The sequence below is a fragment of the Pyrgilauda ruficollis genome, unplaced genomic scaffold, assembly GCF_017590135.1.
Source record: "Pyrgilauda ruficollis isolate IOZ18807 unplaced genomic scaffold, ASM1759013v1 scaffold11, whole genome shotgun sequence".
Classification (NCBI taxonomy): domain Eukaryota; kingdom Metazoa; phylum Chordata; class Aves; order Passeriformes; family Passeridae; genus Pyrgilauda; species Pyrgilauda ruficollis.
The window spans coordinates 5,391,329-5,411,730 of record NW_024509210.1 but is presented as its reverse complement, the minus strand read 5'-3'; the positions used below and the strand labels follow the sequence as shown (position 1 = coordinate 5,411,730).

At 37.8% G+C, this 20,402-nt stretch overlaps 1 protein-coding gene across 3 annotated transcripts in view; it reads left to right on the top strand.

Annotated features, from left to right (window-relative positions):
* WAPL (WAPL cohesin release factor) overlaps positions 1-18,441 on the top strand; it is a 64,293-nt gene extending 45,852 nt beyond the window's left edge. For all 3 annotated transcript variants that reach the window (XM_041475527.1, XM_041475534.1, XM_041475517.1), the window contains 11 exons: positions 2,272-2,499; positions 6,356-6,467; positions 7,457-7,554; positions 9,088-9,164; positions 10,345-10,520; positions 10,834-10,949; positions 11,639-11,800; positions 13,021-13,228; positions 14,384-14,472; positions 15,503-15,598; positions 15,948-18,441. In XM_041475527.1, the coding sequence (XP_041331461.1) occupies positions 2,272-2,499; positions 6,356-6,467; positions 7,457-7,554; positions 9,088-9,164; positions 10,345-10,520; positions 10,834-10,949; positions 11,639-11,800; positions 13,021-13,228; positions 14,384-14,472; positions 15,503-15,598; positions 15,948-16,013 (1,428 nt within the window). In that variant the 3' untranslated portion in view covers positions 16,014-18,441. The remainder of the gene's footprint in view (positions 1-2,271; positions 2,500-6,355; positions 6,468-7,456; positions 7,555-9,087; positions 9,165-10,344; positions 10,521-10,833; positions 10,950-11,638; positions 11,801-13,020; positions 13,229-14,383; positions 14,473-15,502; positions 15,599-15,947) is intronic.
* The last annotated feature ends 1,961 nt before the right edge of the window (positions 18,442-20,402 follow it).

Below are 20,402 nucleotides of genomic sequence, written 5' to 3'. Positions count from 1 at the left end.
TGGCAGGAACCTTGGCTCTTGTTTCACAGAGCCAATCCACCCTTTTTGCTTTCCCAGCAGCCCTGCTGCAGCTGTAAACCTCCTGCATCATGTCTTGGTGATCTGATCACATTTTAGTGTCTTGAAACCTGGTGGCCAGTCTGAAGGGAAGTGTCAGCAGAGCTGATGCAGGTGGAAAAAGAACCATTACTCCCTTCATAATGGAAAGCTGGTTGGGTTGAAAGGAAGGGAACCTGGAACAGGCAAGGGCTTGGTACATGTGCTTACAGAGTGAGTGTGATTGCCCTTACCAAACTTTGGGGTATCTGTAAAGCATTTCTGAGTAGTGATCTAAGAACAGTCTCTGACTTCTTGAAATGCCTAAATAATGGCAGCCCAGATTATAAATTCAGCACTTTCCCTCTGTTAACTGCTGCATACTTTGTAGTTGATAGAAACTCTCTTGGGACCTTCACCATTTTTTTTTTAAACCAGGAAACTCACCTAGATAATGCTGGTCATTAAAATATAGTTCTTCATAGATGTTGAAGTCCCGTGTTGGCTGAACAATAATTAGCTAACCTTTGGTTCCTCTGGAATGTGTGCATTCCTGTGTCCTGTTTTAATTACTGCCATTCTGGAAGAACCCAGTTCTTCAAGGAACCTGTACAGTTCAAGCCAGCTGCAAGTAAATGAAGAGTAAACAATTTCTGTAATTAAAACAATAAAATTGCAAGGCTTATGGGAGAAAGTTACTGAAAATCAAAGGTAAACAATGTGTACCTTCTGCAGACAGGTCACATAGATGCTTTCTGGTTTACATCTGGCAAGGCTGAAGTAGTGATAAAAGGCTGGGATAGTGGTGCTCACAACTGAGAATTGTGGTGTTTTTTAACAACCCTGTCTTTATGTATTCATGAAAGATGTAGATTTGGAAACTCTTGCTTCCTTCCTTCAGTAGTTCAAATGTGTCTTTGGTAGTTGGTCATATTAAAGTCTTTATTTGCCTGAGGATTTCCTTAACTCAGACATAGCTTTTGATAGACTGTCAGCTGCCTAATCCTGTCTTGGAAATGCTGATACTGCTTAGTATGACCAGGTATGACTATTACTTACTTCTAAAATAAACAGAGTAGATAATGATTGCTTTGGTGGTTGGCTGAAGTCTAAACAAGATGTTAATCTGCTATGACACAGAATTCTGCTCTTTCCTGTTGAGCTGTACAACATTTATATTCCAGAATTAGTTTGTTTCCATGTTTAATTTATCTTATACAGGAATAATTGTGATGGATGCATGCAGCATGTTGACTCCTGAGGGTTGACCTCAGTAGGAACACATGCCCCACACACCCCCCAGCTCTCAACTTCTCCAGTTATTGACAGAGGCTTCTGACAGTTTTGTGTCCAGCACACCTCTGTTCCCAGTGAACATTTGTCCTCTTTCCTGTAACTTGGAGCTCAGTGCAAGTGTGGCACTTAGACACCAGGGATGGATGGCTTTTTTTCACTGCTGTCTGACAGTCTCTTCTGCCTTGGCTTTTTTGGAGCCTCATGAAGGTAGAATTTAATTCCTTCTTCAAGAAGAATCAAGTATTCTTTAGCCAGTCAGATGTGCCTGTACACCAATTCTGTGTAAAATATGAGCAGTCAAGTTAATTACATTCATGTGTTAAGGGCTGATGGGGATGGACAGGGGGAAGCTGGTTTATACTCTGGCTACTTCTGAAAAGCAGAATTCCCCTGGAAAGAAAATGTGTTTATGCTGGAAACATTTGGATAAATTACTAACTGACAGACTCATTTGGCAGAATCAGAATTTATGTCCCCAGGCACTCCCTCTCTGCAGACAGTGTCCCCATGATCCCTGGATTTTCTGGTGCTGTCACCAGTTCATCCCCTCAAACCAGAATGTTCACCTACCTTGCCGTGTACCCTGAGCTGTTGCACTTTGTTCCCCTGCCATCTGTCTCTTCTCTAATATTATGTTACTGGAGTTACTATTTCTTACTCTGTCTGCAGCACTGAGTCTCTAAAAAGTAGAAATCCCTGCTTTTCTACTAGGGCTTTGAAAATACATTGAGTGCTTTATGTCTCAGTTTTATTTGTCAGGAGAATGCTTTAGTAACCTCCTAGAAGGAATCTCCATTTAACAGTGGGTGCTCATGTAAGTGCCTGTCAGGCATTTTCTTTTATGAATCTTCAGCTTGTTTATTAAAAATAGTGAAAAGTCTGTCTAGAATGATTAGTAAATGCTAACTGGTTTTTTTTTTCTTTCTCTCCCAACCCAAGAATTTGTCCCTTTGTACAGCAGCTCTAATGTACATCCTTAGTAGAGATCGCTTGAACATGGATTTAGACAGAGCTAGTCTAGATCTGATGATACGGCTTCTAGAATTGGAACAAGATGCTTCCTCTGCCAAGCTGCTGAATGAAAAAGACATGAATAAAATTAAAGAAAAAATTCGGAGACTGTGCGAGACTGTTCACAACAAACATCTTGATCTCGAAAACATCACGGTGGGTAACATGCTTTTATTGGAAAGCCTTTGCAGTTGTGGAATGCTTAATAAAGTAGAAATCTGCAAGCATCATCCTTCATTTCACATCCCCAGCAAAGGATTCCTGGTGTTTCATCTACCTTTTTTATATACCTGACTGTGCTGCAAGTGTTTTCTTCAAATTTGAAATTTCCTTTTTCAAAGGCTGTTAGTCAGATAAAGTTAGGATGTTTTTCAGCTGTCTGTTTACCCCTGCTAAGGGTAGCTAGTTACAGGGAGCAGTTGCAAACAAGTAACACGAAATAACTGTGTGTTTAAAGCCCCACTTAGATTCACTTCATTTCTTTGCTTGGGTTTTATAAGTACTTTCACAAATAGAGGATTCTGCATGGGAGTAAGACTATTGTGTGCTAAATTAAAACTGTGGTGCAGGTTTTCACATTTAAAAAAAATCCCATCCTGCAGAAACTGATTTTTCCCTACCCAAGTGTGGTGGCAGTTCTGTTGCTCACCACGAATGTGGATGAATTTTTTTCCTTCCTTTCTCAAACATACTTGCTCTTTATGAAAATACCTTCATCTGTAGCAGAGTGAGCCAGTTCTGTTTAAAAAGAAATTGGATGCTATCATCAAGCTAGCTTAGAAAATAAAAAAGCTGAGTTGCAAGGTTTTTTAGAAGAGTATAATTTAAGAATTGATTGACAGATTGATTAGATGAGTGGCCATAAATGACAAAAAGAAGTAATGTGTCTTTGCTTTTGCCATATTTCAGTATAGTTGATGTTAGTATGATCTTAATTTTTTGACATCCTGTAATAAATTCTGTTCAAGATTCTTATTAGGGTTTCTGCCCTTTTTTCTGTAATGTTTATACCCTTTCTCCTGTAACACTTATACTCCACGGGAGAAGCTTCTGATTTATTGCTTATGAAGTGAGCTTTTCAGAGCTTTGTCTGTGCAAGTAATGTTCCAACTCCTGGCAGTAATCTGCAGTCAGGATTGTGTTCCATATTCAGTTGGACTAAAAGATGATGTGCCTTGTTGAGCTGGTACTTTGTTCTGTAGCTTTTGGGACTTTTGTGTCAGTTTAGGAAGAGTTTCCTTGGGGTCTTTTCTCTCCAAATTCTGGCTATGGAACAGAGAGCTGAATTGATACGAAGAGTCACTGTTCTGTAGCTTTAGCAGGAGCTGAATTTTGGGTGAGGAAGATAATGTCCATGACATCATTGTTAACTTTGGTAATCAGATTATGGTGACAATGGATTACAATTTTAAATTTTTAGGCTTGTTTCATACAAACATATGAAAGGTGCTGGTAGGGAGCTTGAATTAACTTTCTGGCCTTGGAAATCTGCAGAGAAAGAAAGAACATGAGATAATATTCTGCACTTTCAGTTTATAGTCTGAAAACACCACCACAGACTGAAACTTGTTCTCTAGGTGGTGATCAGCTAGGATTTGGGATAATCAGAGTCTTCTTTCAGTGCTGTTTTGGCACTGAAGGCAGCTCACATAGTCAGTGCCAGGATATTTCTTGCACTATAAAATGTAAGACAGCTCCCTTTATTAAGCATGGAACAGCTGGTGCAGGTTCCTCATTGCTAAAGCATCCAGCCACAAAGACCACTGTCTCCTGCTTGAGCTTTTCTCATATTCATAATCTGATGTAGCCTGTTGCTTTTTTATGAACTGTAATTCTGTTCTTGTGTTTTCTTAGACATGGGTTTTAAAAGGAGAGGACATATCAAAAGGGTCTCTGTCTTATGAGGAAGTTGTTCATGAGTAAAGAGCATTAATATCCTCGGCCATCAGTTTCAGCTGCTTTATTTGAGGGTTTTTCCCTGAGGCAGCTCTATTTCTTAAATTTATTTCGAGCTGTTGCTGTAAATGCATTGAATATTGTAGTGCCTCACAGATGGAAACTGGTTTCCTCCCAGCTGCACCATCTAGAAGCAGAGACTGTATAGTATTTAGAGAATATTTGCAAGCCAAATGAGATGATTAGGTTCTCTTCCAGTTTAAAATAGTAGCAATGGTAAGTTGAGACAATAATGAACTTCATATGTTGAAGATCAAGCTGCTTTCATGTAGATCCCTGTCATGAGATACAATAAGTAATCTCTGTTTTGTAATAAATGACAGGCAGAAAATGCAAAAAAAAAAAAAAACAAAATGCAAATCTTCTGGGGGTAAAGAAAAGCTCTGTGCTTTTTTTGATTCAGACATACCCAGTGAGAAACAAGAGGATTGCAGATGTTTTTATACCTCCAGTTTGTGCCTTACCAGTCACACCTTCACTTGTTTGAATCTTACACAGATCAAGCAAAGGTGATCAATCAGCTCCCTCTTCCCACAGACAACGTTGTTTGTGTGTCTGTCTAGAAGTGAGGCTGGACTAATTGGTGCATATTCAAAGGTTCTATTTTCTTGATGGCTATTTATGTTAAAAACATAAACCCAGAACCAAGAAGGAGGTGTGTGCAGCTTGAAATTGTTCCAGGCTCGCTGCGCTGCATTAGAGGAAGATAAACCTGAAGAACCTGGCCTTCACCTCAGCAAATGGCCTCGTCTGTCAGTGAGCACAGCCCTCTGGAGCTCCTGCTTTTGCAGCTGCCTCCTCACTGTTGCATCATAACAAAAGCCTTCAGGAGTGACTTCTGTTTTCAGATGGTGAAAGAGCTTATTCTTGTTTTCACTCTCAGCATAAGGCTGAAATGTTAAGGCAACCATGTTTTGGGCCTTTGATGTTAAAATTTTGTAGTAATTGACAAAAAATTTAAATGTAATGGGTTATTTTACTCAAAAGCAAAAGGATTATGAGGTTTCATTGCTTTTATTTAAAAAAAGGAGAAAATTGTGTCCTTATTAAGTGTGTACAAATATAAGATTATATTCTTTAAGAGTTATTTGAAGTGTTATTGCCCTCTGGCAGAAAACTAATCACTCTGTTTTAAATATTGTGTGGCCTTTGAGCTTTTGTGGTGAAGGTATTTAGGAAATTAACTGACCTGCTATAGATTTGCTGCTGCTTGTGTTCTCTTGATCCACACAACCCTTTGCTGACCCAAGGATTCTTCCATTTGCCCTGGAGAAATGCTGTAACTGTTATGCTCATAGTGACAATGTGCTGCAGGGCTTGCTCCTACAACCCAGAACTTCTTTATCTGATCTTCAGCTTTCTTCTCCTCCTTGGAAATTGAAAGCAAGAAAAGCATCTGGAGATGCTGGGGAGTGGGGGGAGGGCTCATACTGAGACAATGGAGTGTTTGCTCAAGCCTGTTGAGTACTGCTCTAATTCCATTTGCAGGGAGTGAATGTACCTTTACTGTTGCTGAGTTTATATGTGTTTTCCTCCTTTTTTCCAAAAAAGTGTATCAGTAAATATATGCAGGTTTCCTGCAGTTGTTCAGTTTAATTGCTTTATTCTGTAGGTTTAAAATTAAAACTACAAGATACCTGCATTGGAAGCAAATGTGATCTATGAGCAGCAAAGCCAATGTATCTGAGAGGTTGAGAAGTGTGTTCACTGGGGATTTTCTTGATTCTTTTACTGCCTGGCTGATTTGTCCATTTACTTTCCTTCACTTGTTGATTTTCGTAACAAGAGAAACAGATGGCAGGAATCTGCTTGGGTTTTCTAAGCTATTAATAAAATAAAGAAAATTTAAAAATGCGAAGTACCTTTTTTTATCAGTACTGTCATTTTTTAAAAGAAATGCATGTTTTCCAGTCTGTTCTTGCTCCCTCTGGTGGTGGTTCTCAGAATCTATACTTTCGTTTCTGTGGTTTTCCTATGACGTGTATTTGTATGACTTGCTACATTGGCTGCAGCTGCACATGATGATTTCACTAACTCCAGAACCTCACTCTTTCAGACTGGGCATTTGGCAATGGAAACGTTGTTGTCTCTCACCTCAAAGCGAGCTGGGGACTGGTTTAAAGAAGAGCTGCGACTTCTGGGTGGTCTGGATCATATTGTAGATAAAGGTATAGTGGGGATACTGCTTTGACAGCATGAAAAAAGAAATTAATTGTAATAAAATGTTTGCTTTTTGTAATGTTCATTTGCTGTGGTTAAAAATAGAAATGTTATGTATTTTTCTTAGCAGTATTAAAAATAAAATACACAATTCAATATCAAGTAGCTGAGAAATATTAGTGATTTTAATCTGTTTTTGGTGGGATTGAAAGTAGTTTTCATGTTAAACAGAATGTGTAGAATGTTGCATTACAGTCCATGAGAATAAAAATGGTTCAAGCTTGGACAGAATGCTCTTACATATCTCTATAGAGCACACTTACTCTTGAATAGAATCTCCTCCTTTATAGTCTTCTAGAATTATTTTCAGACCAGATATGTTTTAACTAAATATACCAAAGGAAGTAAACCCTTCAAGAGGACAAGAGGAAAGGGGGGCAGGGTTCAAAGATATGCCTGTGTTAGTGTGTTTTTGATCAGAATCTCCTAGCTAGGAAAATGGACATTTCTAAATAAATTCTTGGCCTGAATAAAGCTTGGTCTTTAGTAAGCAGTGGGAGAACAAAGAAAGGAAGGACTGGAGAGATGGAAGTATTCAGTTTGAACACAGTTTCAAGTTACTGTTTCAGACTTGTAAAGTCTGGGAACTCTGTGCTTGTCCTGTCTCTTTCGTCTTGTAAAAGACGAACTTAGAGTTAAGAAACATAGTCATGTGCTGGACACTGTTATTAGCAGGAGAAAACAGTATGTGGTTACGTAATTTGTAACAACCATCTAAAATGTGTAAAGACCAAAGTTGTAAGGTTTGTTTTTTTCATCTACTTGGAGAAATTAAAAATTTTGGAGTGTTGATCATGTTTTCATGATTATTTCCTGCCATTAGAGGTGTGTGAAGTGTAAAACGAGGCTGATAACTCTTGAGTAGCTGGTTAGTTTGTAGACCTGGCTTTTGGAGACCTCCTACTTATGGAGGAAAACAACTTCTTTTTGTGTTTAGTTAAAGAATGTGTGGATCACCTAAGCAGTGATGAAAATGAAGAGAAGTTGGTTGCTTCGTTATGGGGTGCAGAGAGATGTTTACGGGTCTTGGAAAGTGTGAGTATGAACAGAGCCTTTGCATTCCTGAAAGCTGCTTCTTAAGCAGTTCTGGTTTACATTCTTTGAGCATATAATCACATTATAGATCTATAAGGTTGATTTTTATTTTTTTATAGACTGTACTAACTTTCTGATGCTTATCAGTGTTTCTGTAATGTTTGAAAATTTAATTTGCTATTCTGAACGTGTGTACCACACTCCAAGATTATTTTTGTTAAAAATAACTAAATATAACATGATGCTTTTTCTCGAAGTTCCTACAAAAAGCTGCTGTTTATGGATGTTGTTTTTGAGGCATGAGTTTTGACTCTCCAATGTGTGTCTTGTAATAACTGATCATTATAGAAGTGGGATATTCTTAGAAGCAATAAATCAATGTTAAGAGTCACCACTTTGAGCCATCAGCTGAGGAAGTGCTGAAAGACAAAATTGTCCTGAAAGGCAAACGAGTCCTGTCATCAGTTCAGTGTGTAAATGCAGGTGGTAAATATTTCTTTGAAAACTTGTAAGAAAATCAAAATACGTGGTACTTTTGTGGAGTTTACTTGGCAGGAATGGTGTGTGTGCTTCTCTGCAATGCCTTTGGCGAGTTTGGTGTTTGTTACTGGTGTTATTCTGTTTCTCTCGTGATACCATAAGAAAGCAGAAGAGCCTTGTTATGTTCTAGCAACACATCAGCAAACATTTGGGATCAGAGTACAGGTCAATGAATCTCGCTCAACACCTTAAACCCAGATGAGAGGGCAAGTAGTTACAGTGGTTACTTGTTTTCTTCACTCAAATAGAAGGACAGACTTAAAGAGTGTAAATGCAAGCTAAAAACTGAGAAACATGAACAGTTGTTGAAGGGTGTCATAAAAATTCTCTTTACCTTTCTGCTCAGCAGTGAGAAAAAAAAAAATTCAGAGTAATTTTCTGCTTTTATATTCAATAGATAGAATTGCCAAGCAAGAGTAGAAGAGCCTTGTCTAGTGTCAAAAAATTCATATTTGGACTTGGGGTGTTTGTGATGTAGTAAGATCCCTAGAAACTTGGGAGAGATGACAAAATTCAAAACATGCCAAATCATGCAAGCCCAAGAAAAGAACTTCTGTTGCTTCTGAAAATGGATTCCAAATTTCAGTCAAGGGAATCAAGGCAAACCTTGTGTGTTATGGTTGGATGCATAAAAAGCTCTCAGAAGTGGATTTGATATTAAGTCCTTAAAATTCCACATATATGATTGTGTTCTCTATACACCCTTGGGATACTGTAGTCCCAGAGTGTGGATTCAGGGTTCTGCTGTGGCAAAGCATTCTGCTGCATGGTTTCTCTACTTCATCAGGGAAGATGGTTTTATCTTCGGTACCACAGTTATTTAGACATGAAAACTCCAAGGAAACACTGAAAAATGAAAAGTGAAAGTTTACACTGGATAATAGCCAAGAAATGTGGACCTGAATAAAGTATAGTAGTAGTAAAAGGGAATGCTTCTCTTTCAGGGGAAAAGACTCTCATATTTTTAATACTACTTTCTCCTTCTCTCTTTAGGTAACTGTGCATAATCCAGAAAATCAGAGCTATCTGATAGCATACAAAGATTCTCAGCTCATAGTCTCCTCAGCTAAGTAAGTTGTAGAAAAAAAATCCCCAAAAACTCCAGTTTTGCAAAACACCTCACATGATAGGTAAAAAAATAAATGCTTTATACCAGAAGATTCTAGGGGTAAATAACCCCAAAATTTCCACTGTTGCTTTTTCATTGAGTAAAGTTCATGTAGATGGGGGTTTGGGCAACTACCTGAGTACTACCAATGTGTAGGGCTGCTACTGTTTGGTCTGTAGAAGCTGCAGACTGTGGATTCATCTCCTGCTCTACTAAGAAGGAACACAGAAGAGGATGAAGTGACATTTATTTATTGTGTTTTTGTTATGCTTAACTGTTTACTGGAATAGAGCATAGCAGAATTGACAGTGTAACTAAGAATTAAAATAGTGAAATCTTGCTCTTGGCATTTCTCCCTGGCAGAGATTCTTGTACAAACACCTCTAACCCATTTTTCAGTCTGGGTGAGGTCTCAGTTGGCTGGCAGAACCTGTCTGCCCTTGTATTGTTCTTCTTAATAGAACATATGAAGCTGAAAGTTTGACTCTGCATACCTCATTGGAAACATGATTTCATGGTTATAGATTACATATTTGGAGTATTTTTCTTTAAATTAAAATTCAGCAAACCACAGTTTAATCTGTTAATTAAGCCAGCATATATTTTTGACATTTCTGATTTTGTTTGTAACTGAAATCAGTGTGGTGGTTTAACATGAAACTAATGTTATGCAGTAAAGTCATGGCTGTGGTCCATTAGTGTTACAAGATTAGGATATTACTGCTGGGAAGTCATGTGTCATTCCTTACTGAATGGAAGTAGTTCTGAGAAGATAACAAGAGAACATTCTGGTAGCACTCTGAGAATCATGTTGTGCCAGAGGATATGAGAGGCTGGGTTTGTAGGAGCAGGAGATAGCTTTTGTAAGACCATGTGTTGAAGCTGGGAAGGAAAATTAACTTGCTCTTGAAATACCAAGCTGATAAAGCCCTGAGATTTCCAGGTTTTTATTTACACAATTTTCAGTTAAGCTTATAAAAGATTTTACAGGTGATAAGTTTATTATCTGTCCCTACAGACTGGGTGTTAGAAAAATTCTGCATAAAGCTCTGTTTCAGGTTTTTTTCCCTGTGAAACAAGTCTAAAGGTGAAGTGCTCTGTATGTTGTGAAGATAATTTTGTTCTGCCCCATCTCCCTGCAGAGCACTGCAGCATTGTGAGGAGTTAATCCAGCGATATAATCGTGCTGAAGACAGTATCTGTTTACCAGACAATAAGTCTGTGCCTCACCAGAATGTAACCAACCACGTGGGTAAAGCCGTGGAAGACTGTATGAGGGCCATCATTGGGGTCTTGCTCAACCTGACAAATGATAATGGTAAGACAACAAATTTGTGCATATTCTGTGCTGAGGTGTCAAATAAACCATTAGTGTAAATACTTTTTTGTATCTATGATGGTTTTTCAAGTCCAGTGCTATAAAACAGTTATCCATGGTAGATGTTTGCTTGCAGCCCTCAGTAATTTGTCTTTGCAAGCTGGGTGAGGAATTGCAAGTGTGAAGTGTTCAGATGAGGGCTTGGGCTGAGAGGGGCTGGTTTGTCATTAGAGCCAAAAGGTTTTTATTAGGCTGCTTACCATTATAAATGTGAGTGTTTTCACTACTGAGCCTCTGAACTCTTTGTTTGCAGAATGGGGTAGTACAAAAACAGGTGAACAAGATGGTCTGATAGGCACAGCGATGAATTGTGTGCTTCAGGTTCCGAAGTTCCTACCTCAAGAACAGAGATTTGATATTCGTGTGCTGGTAAGCTCTTGTGCTTCTTGTATCAGCAGAAAATTATTTGCCTCCTTCTTGTGCATTGAGCTGCTCATTAAGGAATAGTTTCCCCTGCAGTTTTCAGTGACAATATATATACCTAAAGTGAGGTACTTAAAGTTTTTGTAAGGATTTAGTGGGTTTGAGGGTTTTTTTCCTGTGTTTGGTAGGAAAAAGTACACTGCTTGATGAACAAAGAGATGTAGTTAAATAAATAGGTGAATTAATGATTTTCAAACATCTTTTCAGTTTTGGAAATATGGTTGATATTGTTCTTTGAGTGAAAAGGTTTGTCAGATTTACCTCAGCTTACATAAAATGAGTCAGAGTGGCCGAACAGCAGCAGTGAAATTGTGTATATGAAGGATCTCTTATGAGCATAAGTTCAGGATTGGACGCCTGAATCCCTAACCTTTGTAAAGGAATTCTCAGCTCCAAAAATGTTTTCATGTTTAGAATTAGAAAAACAGAGATTCCTGCATAAAATTTCTCCTGTCCAGGGATCTCTGTTCTGTCTTGTCTTTCTTTAAATCCTGATCCCCCTGTCTGTCAGAGTGTTTCATAAGTTCTGTATTCTCAGAAAGATAAGGCCAAAGATGTTTATCTAAATAGATGTTTTTTGCTAAATCATCTTTTTTCCAATGTGTGTAATCCTTTTTGACTCTCCAATTTTGCAGGGATTGGGTTTGTTGATCAATCTCGTGGAATACAGTGCCCGGAACAGGCACTGCCTTGTCAATATGGAAACATCGTGTTCTTTTGACTCCTTGTGTACGGGCGAAGGAGACGAAAGCCTGAAGATAACTGGACAGATTGATGCTGTTCAGGCTTTAGTGCAGGTGAGAAGTGTTTGTCCTGCAGTAGTTCCCATTTCTCATTATCAGACTGTCGGGAGGAAGGGAGAACTCAGCAATGAAAATGTGTCAGTTTTTCTGTTTAGCATTTTGAGGAGTGGAGCAGGGTAGGGGGAAGATTGCTGCTCACAACCCTGAGTTCTGTAGTGCTGTCCATTGCAGAAACAGCTTCCTGTAAAAGGCAGTGGTTTACAGACATCCAGTAAAACTATTTTGTTCCCATACAATTTATTTCTAGTTTTATTGTTCCTAGATTATTTACTTTGACTTCTGTTTTAAACCAGCTGTAAGCTACTTTGCTGTTACATACTTTGCTTCCATAATTTTTTTTAAAGTACTATGTTTTTGGGACTTTGCAACTTTAAATCAAAATACAGGATCATCCTTTATAAAGAGCAATAAAATACAAATGTAATGATTATGGATGTGAAACAACATTCTTAAATTGATTGTAAAGAAAAAAAGAAATCCGTCAATAAAATGAAGAAATTTAAAAAAAAAAATCCACCAATAATTTTGGTAAATGAGCTTCACCATGCAAACTAAAATGAAAAAATTGAAAGGAAATTACAGATGGCTTGTTTCAGTGGAGTTAATTTTATGGATGCTTTTAGCAGTTGTATTTAACTTTGTGAAATAACTGTCCAGTAGCAGGCAAAAAAATCAGTAAAAATAATAATATTAAATACCTTAATATATGTAGCTTGGCAAAGCAATATTTAAAACTGGCTGTATGGTATGGGAAATAATTAGTGAAAATAAGTGTCTAATGTGGGGTTCCTGGTTCATTCACTTTCTTTGCTCTCATTTTAAACAACTCCTTCATATTTTTGCTCTAAGAAAGCCAAGAGGGAATAGTTAGCATGAAAAGAAAAGGAAAATTGGTAGAGAACAAAAATGGACAAGAAATTATGGCAGCTTTTAGTCTTCCAGCCATGTCTCAAGGAAAGTGATTAAACTTTTATGATGCCCAAGAGGAGCCTGTCAAGCTGTTCAGCACCAGGCAGGGAGATCTTGCTTTGGAGCACAGCGCTGGTGTTGGACCACATTATATTTTCCTTTGAGGAGGAAAAGCCTGTTGTTAAGAAAAGTATTGAAGGCTAATTGTATTAAGGAGTAAATTATGAACAGGAAATAAAAGTATTAAGTCAATGTGTTTAGGGTTTAGTTTCTAATGGAAATTCTCCTGGAATTCCCCACACCAGCTGTTCCTGGAGTGTGAGCGAGCGGCACAGCTCGCCGAGAGCCAGACGGACGAGCTGATTAAAGAAGCTCCCACAGCTCAGCATGATAAGAGTGGGGAATGGCAGGAGACAAGTGGGGAGATCCAGTGGGTCTCCACAGAGAAGTCAGATAGTACTGAGGAGAAGGATAAGAAGGAGGAAGATGATGAAGAACTTGATCTTAATAAAGGTACGTTGTCTGGCTGTGATGAGCTTGGAAAAAGCAAAGAACAGTGTGATGGCAGAAAATCCCTCCTTGTCCTCTGCTTCCTCTCTACATCCAGTCTCTAGGGCTGAGATTTCCTCAGTGTATCCCAGGTGAAACTGCTGCATGAGTAGGAGCTATTCACATCTGAAGCACGAGAAGTAGGAGCTGTTATGCTTCTTTTAACTATTATCTGTTTCTTAAAAAATTTTTTAAAAAAAGCCCAAAAGAAACAGAAAAAAAAAAACCAAAAAACAGACCTTTTTGGGACTCTCTATGTACAAAATATTCTGGAAAGGATGGCTTTTAGGATGTTACCTTGTTCTGGAACGGTCCTTGAAAGTTACCTGCCTTAATTTTATTTTCCAGGGTTCTTGTTTCAAGCTACTTTAAGAGTAGGGGTTTTTTCCCTTCCTCTCCCTATTTGCCTCTTCTGTCCTCATCTGCTTTGTGTCTGTCTTTTCCCTTCATCAGTGGTGTCTGAAGTGCCTGTGTAGTGCAATGATGTACTGCATCTTTGGTAGTTTGTTCCAGGAGTCTGAGTATCTCTGCCCTGTTAGATAGGTTATCTCTGGAAAATGGATCTGAAACATGATTCCTTCTTGTTTAATCTTCTAATAGTAGATTCAGGGTATGACTTTTAATAGTATTTTCATCTTATGTTAATATATGTGGTATATTACCTTCTCCAAGCTTGCTTTATATCCTTCCTCCTTTTTGTAGCTCCATCAACTGGTGTCTGCAGTTATTTGTGGTTTTTCCTAAAATGCAGAGTCATCAGCAGAAAATGCTGTGCCTGTTACCCTTAACACAATAAACTACTTTGGGGGAAGTTTTAGAGGCATGTAGTATCACATGAAACATTGCATTGATAGTTTGGGGTGTTCATCATACAGTTTGCACATTGAAGTGGCAAATGACAAAATACTGTGCAGCAGAAAGAGTTGAAACTGAATGAAGACCAAGAATGTGCTGCTGAGTCAGTATGTGTGGTGTTTCCTGATCTCTGAAATCTCGGTCCAAAAGCTCATTTTGTTTGAGGAAAAAGCATTCTGGAAAGTGATAATGAAGGATTGTATTTGCATCAGTAAAAGATACCAGCTGCTTAGAGAATACAATAGACTGTTGTCTCTTTTACAGCTCTTCAGCATGCTGGGAAGCACATGGAAGACTGCATTGTGGCCTCATACACAGCACTGCTTCTAGGCTGTCTCTGCCAGGAGAGTCCAGTAAGGGAATAAGTTGATTCTAAGTCCAGTATAATGTTTAATGAAGTGATAATTCGCTGCATTGAAAGGGGTTTATTAAATTGGGCTTCAGTGTGAGCAATACGTTGGTGAAGCTACACTGATGTATACAGCTTTGGGAAGAGTTGCCAGAGTTATTCCAGCCAAAACAAATTTTTTGAACATCACTGTGTTTATCAAAAACAGTTGGAATTGAATATTTGACCTTTTTTACCTCTCTCCCCTTCCTTGTAGCCAGCAAAAGAATTAGCTTTGGAAAGGCAGAGGAAAATTGGCTAAGCCTGTTCATTCTCAGTAGTTTTATAAAGGAAGTTACTATTTAGTAACTTATTTATTCTTTATCAGTCTGCTTTAATTTTCTTCTTCCATTGAAATCAGATGAACTTGTGTGTGTCCCTATTAGTTCAAAATAATTGTCTCGGATTGGAAATATGTAGTAGAAAGCTGAAGTTAAAAATACGGAACTCCAATGGCTGAGAACTCAGTAAAGTCTGTCAAAAATGTGTTCACGTGCAAATGAGTTCAGACCTGTCTTCGGGCTTGTCTGAACTTACCATGGTGCAGAAATGGCCTTTAAGGTGCTGTTCTGTGTCTTTGGACTGATCAGTGTCCATAACAGTTTCAGTGTTCTGAGTGAGACTGACAGTGAGATCAGTAATACCCAGCCCTCCACAGTCGTAAAGGGAGAGCCTCTCCCTATCAGGGGAGTGGCTTGATAATCTTGTGGGTCCTGAGAACATCTGATAGTCTTTTTTTTTTCTTTTCTTATTTTATTTTTTTTAAAACTTGAACAAACCAACAATAAAAAATTATTTAAGCAATTGTTTTCTATAAACATAAACACAGTGATTATATGAGTATTGATTAAAAGAAACTTAAATCATAAAAATGGCAGCAGAAGGCATCTTTATGCTGTGAATATACTTGTCTCAGTGCATCTCACATGCGGAACATTATTGTTCTGTGTCAGAAAAATGTTTCCCAAATAAGACAAGATTGTTTTATTTCTTAGATCAATGTGACTACTGTGAGGGAGTACTTACCTGAAGGGGACTTCTCGATAATGACTGAAATGCTCAAAAAATTTCTCAGTTTTATGAACCTTACTGTAAGTAATGCATATTTCAAATTGATATTTGTAGATATTTTTGTATTTTTGTGTTCTGTTATTATTTCATGCATTTTTAGAAGCATTAACATTTTTCAGTTTGTATCTTCGTAAGAGCACAGGACAATATTCTGTTTTTTAATACTGAAAGGCCATTTGTCTGTCATAATTTTGTCTGTCATTATATTGTGGACAGGAAGATATTTCTGAATTGGCTGCCTGAGCCTAGTTGCTTTTACTGATGCATAATTGTAAATAGTAAAATTCTGAAAATAGAACAGCTCTCAGATATTTGAAGGAGGTGCTACAAATGCTTGTTTGTTACTTGTGTTTTCTATTGCTTTTCCAGTGTGCTGTTGGAACAACAGGCCAGAAATCTATCTCTAGGGTGATTGAATACTTGGAACACTGCTAGATACTTAACTTCCGCTGCAGGCACTCTAATGCTGGAGCTACCCTTAGACAAAAGAAGAAGTCATGAAAGAAGTCCTTGAAGGATATACCAAGAGCATTCATCTGTGTCATTCGTGTTCGGATTTTTAAGGCTACCTGGTCTCTTAACCATGCATTCAGCATTTTCTAAAAGACAGTTACTACATCAATCTGCAACTATCAAAAATGAGGGGAAAAAGGTTCTGAGGAAAGTAAATAAAGAAACCTTGCTGTTTATGATGCAGTGCAGTATTTAAATATTTCTGGCAGGGTTTACCCTCCCTATCTTTTTTCTTGCTTTGTTCGTGACAAGTTTCAAGGGGAAAAACTTGCTGCTGATAGTGCAACTGCTGTTTACTGTTGAGCCACTGTTTCATGCCAGCCAGGTGCAAAGGCAGCTTAGCTACTGAGGTATCAAACAAATGTTCTAATAAAGAAGTTCTGGACAGCAGCACCGCTCCTATTTGAGTTTAATTTGCTCCTGCTTTTTTTATTACTAGATGATTCCAAAATCATAAAATATAAATTTTTAAATACTTTTGTGATTTTAACTACTGTCTATATTTAAAATTTGTTGGAATCCAAAGAGGCGAGGATTGGATAGTTTATTTTTTATACTGTTTGGATTGAAATTAGGTTGTTGAGCTATTTCTCAGTTCTAAAACTCCCATGGCCCATGTACTGTAACCTGCTAGACCATAACGCTTTGTAGTTCCAAGAGCATGCAGACCCATAAACACATAAAGCCATTGAGGGTATGTTATCCACTAAAGGAATAGTGACCGTAAAAAGTTGTGCCCTGTTAAAAAAACAATGAAATAAAGAAAGAAAGAAAGAAAGAAAAAAAAAAAAAAAGATGTAAAAAACACTCACTTAGGGTAGTTTACACTTCCGATAAGCAAAAACTTTTAAGAAATGCTGTTTTAATTTGTTTCAAGGAAGAACTCAAGGTGTGTTTTATAATGTTGAATACAATTAATTTGGATGCTTTAGGGGGAATAATTTTAAAGAAGCTAAAACACCAATGGGGATTAATGTTTCCAGCTGACATAATCTTTCTATTTCATCCTTCTGTAGTATGACAGAGTTGAAATGCATACAACACAAAGCCTTAAATTGCTGATATAGCTAAGATTTTGTTCAGTCTGAGGTTTAGTTCACAGCAAAGCATTGTGTTTGAGGACTGAAGTGGAACAAAGAATCCCAGAAAATACATGATTTTTTAAACAATTTTTTTCTTGCACTCACTATTCAGACCAACAGAATTGATTATTAAGTATTTTTATTAAGGTGGTCTTGAATATTTGCAGACTGTTCTGCGATCCGCTTCGTTGACATTTTTAAATACCTGTATAGGTAGTTACATCATGTTACTCCATTGAATTTGTAAAACTTGAAGCCATAAAAATATTAGATCTATGTATAATGAGGGGGGAATAACAGGAAATCTAACCTGCTTTTAGATCTTGTGTTATCTCCGTGTATAAAGTTAAGAACTTGTGCTTTTGTATCAGTGCCAGCTGTAAATTTTTTACATACAGTGGCTGCCTTCTATGTCTTCCTATTTTTGATAATGCAGATTGTTGGGAATTCTGTAAGGAAGTAACTGATTAACGGCAAAAATCTTACGTTGGTCATTTTTTTTTTTTTGCATTTTCTCTCATCACCTTCTAAAACGTAGTGTATCAGTGTAACTTAGAAAAGTTTTTGAGGTTGTGCTCCCCTTCTTCAAAAAAAACCAAAACAGTGCTGAGAGAGAGGGAAAAGGTGTAACGTAAATGATCTGCATCAGGAGAAAATTATTAAATATCTGGCACATCTAGTTTTTGGATTTCAGAGATTTTCACATCTATAATGAGATTTCCAATTTGTTATGTAGTTTCATGTGGAGAGATGGCAAGAAAAAAGAAGATGCAAATGTGATGATAGGGGAAAGCAGGGACAACTACCTTTCTTTGTTACACTGGTAATTGTTTGGGAATTGATTTACCTCAGTGTTTAACAGTTTTTTTTTTTAAATGTAACTAATTGTCAAGCACTGACAAATACAGATTTTTTTTTTTTTTGAGGGTGGGGGGAGAAATCACCCTGTGAACTGCAGTGCATTTTTGTGTGTTAGACCCTCAAATAACTCTGCATTAAAGGGTACTTGAGGTCAACTTGCAAATTAAAGTTTTAAAGTAACATTTTTTCCATTGTAAATATTTGTGTAAATACTCTCAATTGGAAATTAGAACAGTAGAGTACTTTTCTGAATCCAATCCTATTTTTATTTTATACAGTATTTCTCAGCTGTGATCTTTGGAGCAAAAGCCAACGGCAGGAAAAATAGTTTGTACCAGTTTCATGAAGTATGTCTTTGGGTTTTTGTAAATAATTTTAACTCAAATAAAATTGCTACTTTCAATACATATCTTGTCTTTTAACATGCAATAAAACACTCCTCTGAGTGATTGCAGAAAGAAGGCAGTGTCAGGTAAATTGCTAAAAGAAAAAAAATGGAAAAAAAAAAGGATGAAAAAAACGATAAAGGAGCACCCTGAATGTAGTGCTTTGCTTTTCACCTGTGTGGAACGGAAAAATTCAGTGCCTGGATCTGAGGCTGTGGTCAGTCAAACCAGCCAAGGCTGGAAATTTTCTAGAGATGATGTATTGTGTCTCTTGATGCATTTTGGAGTTCTCTGCACAAGTTGATCTTCCAGTAACAACTCTGGAGAGCTGTATGCAGAATAACATAAATGTGATAGAGCACAGGGCAAATGGCAGAGTTCTTATTGTGAGACTTTTCACATCATGGGGGGTGTTAATGGCTTTCTTAAGTGAAAACTGAGGAAATTGTCATGAATGTTCCTGTTTCTTGATTAACATCACTAATGCTTTAATTTCAGGATGGATGTTTTCCCATGGATTTTTCCTTAATTGGTACAACTAGCTATGGGTACAATATGCAATAATTCATGAACTGTAACATGAGTTGAATGTGATGTGTCCTCTCATTGCCACTTGGAACAAGCAGCAGCATAATGTAACCTTTTCTGTGCTGTAAGGGAACAGTACTGGAGTTTGAAACATGGAACAGTGTGTTATTAGTGTGTGGTACTGTAAGAGCCAAATGCAGCTTTATGTAAGCAAATGTTTTTTAAAAATCTGGTAGGAGTATTTTCTCTTCTTTTGTTGGTAGGTAATGGAAGCATTGTGTGTTAATGCTTAGGGGTGACATCAGCATTTGCAGATTAACAGGATAATTGTGAAGCTTCTACAGAAGATTTGGGAATCAAAGCCTTTCTCATAAATTATTTCCCTTTCAATCTGTTTTGAAGTGCTTGATTTGCATAGGAGAAAGTGATGTGGTCTGATGCGTACGGCACTGATTTATCTCATATTTCCTTTCTGGGCATCACTAAGCAGAAGCCAGACTATACTTGGTTAGCTGGGGCTATAACCAGGCAAGCCCATGTATCTTTTCCAGTAAAGTTTCTTTTCATGAATGTGATACTTTTCTTGTTTAAAAGGCATTTTGTTTTGTTTTGGAAAACCAAAAATGTGAATTTGACTTCAAAAGATAAAGAGGATTTAGGTAACTGCCATTGTTCTGCATCAAGCCTGCCCTTATTGGATGGCCTGTTAATTGGGTTTTTGAAGATAATGAGATTGGAATTTACCCTGAATTCCACTAGCCAAGTGTTTTCAAAACCAGGCCACTGTAATTTTTGATACTGCTGCTTATCTTCCTCTGTGTAATATGTTCCTTTGTCTTTGGAAAAAGGACACCTACTGGGTTCTTTCAGCTGTGTGGAACAGAAGCCTTTCATACATACTCTTTTTTACTTGCCCTAAAGATCCCCTATCTGAGGGATTGTAATTTATTAAGATGTTTGCAGCATCAGTAGGTTCAGATAGTCTTCCTGTAAATAAAAATGAAACCATTATAAATAATGCAGCTGCTAGACGTCCTTACCCAAGGGTAGATTTGTTTGCTAGTGCCACAGGATCTTTATTCCATTTGTGCAGACTGAACTGAATTTGCAGCTACAGGTTGTGCCCCAGGTAGCCACGCCAGGTACGATACATCTGTGTGACAGCAGCACTCTGGTGTCATGCACAGGGGGCTGTAAGGAGCCCTGGCGACAACATCCTTGCTGGGAGCTGCTCTGGACAGAGCCTGACATCTGAGAGGCAGGCGTGTCACATCTGTCACCCGCTGTCTTCAGACTGTATCTCCACATCTCCTGACCCGCAACTTGAACTTCAGTTCATCGCTTTGGAGAGGTAAATGCCAAAGACACTCTCCCCGTGTGTGGAAGGCCACATTGGTAAATAATGAAGAGTTGTGCAGGTGGTAGTACATATTTCCAGAATTCTGGTCTGTCTT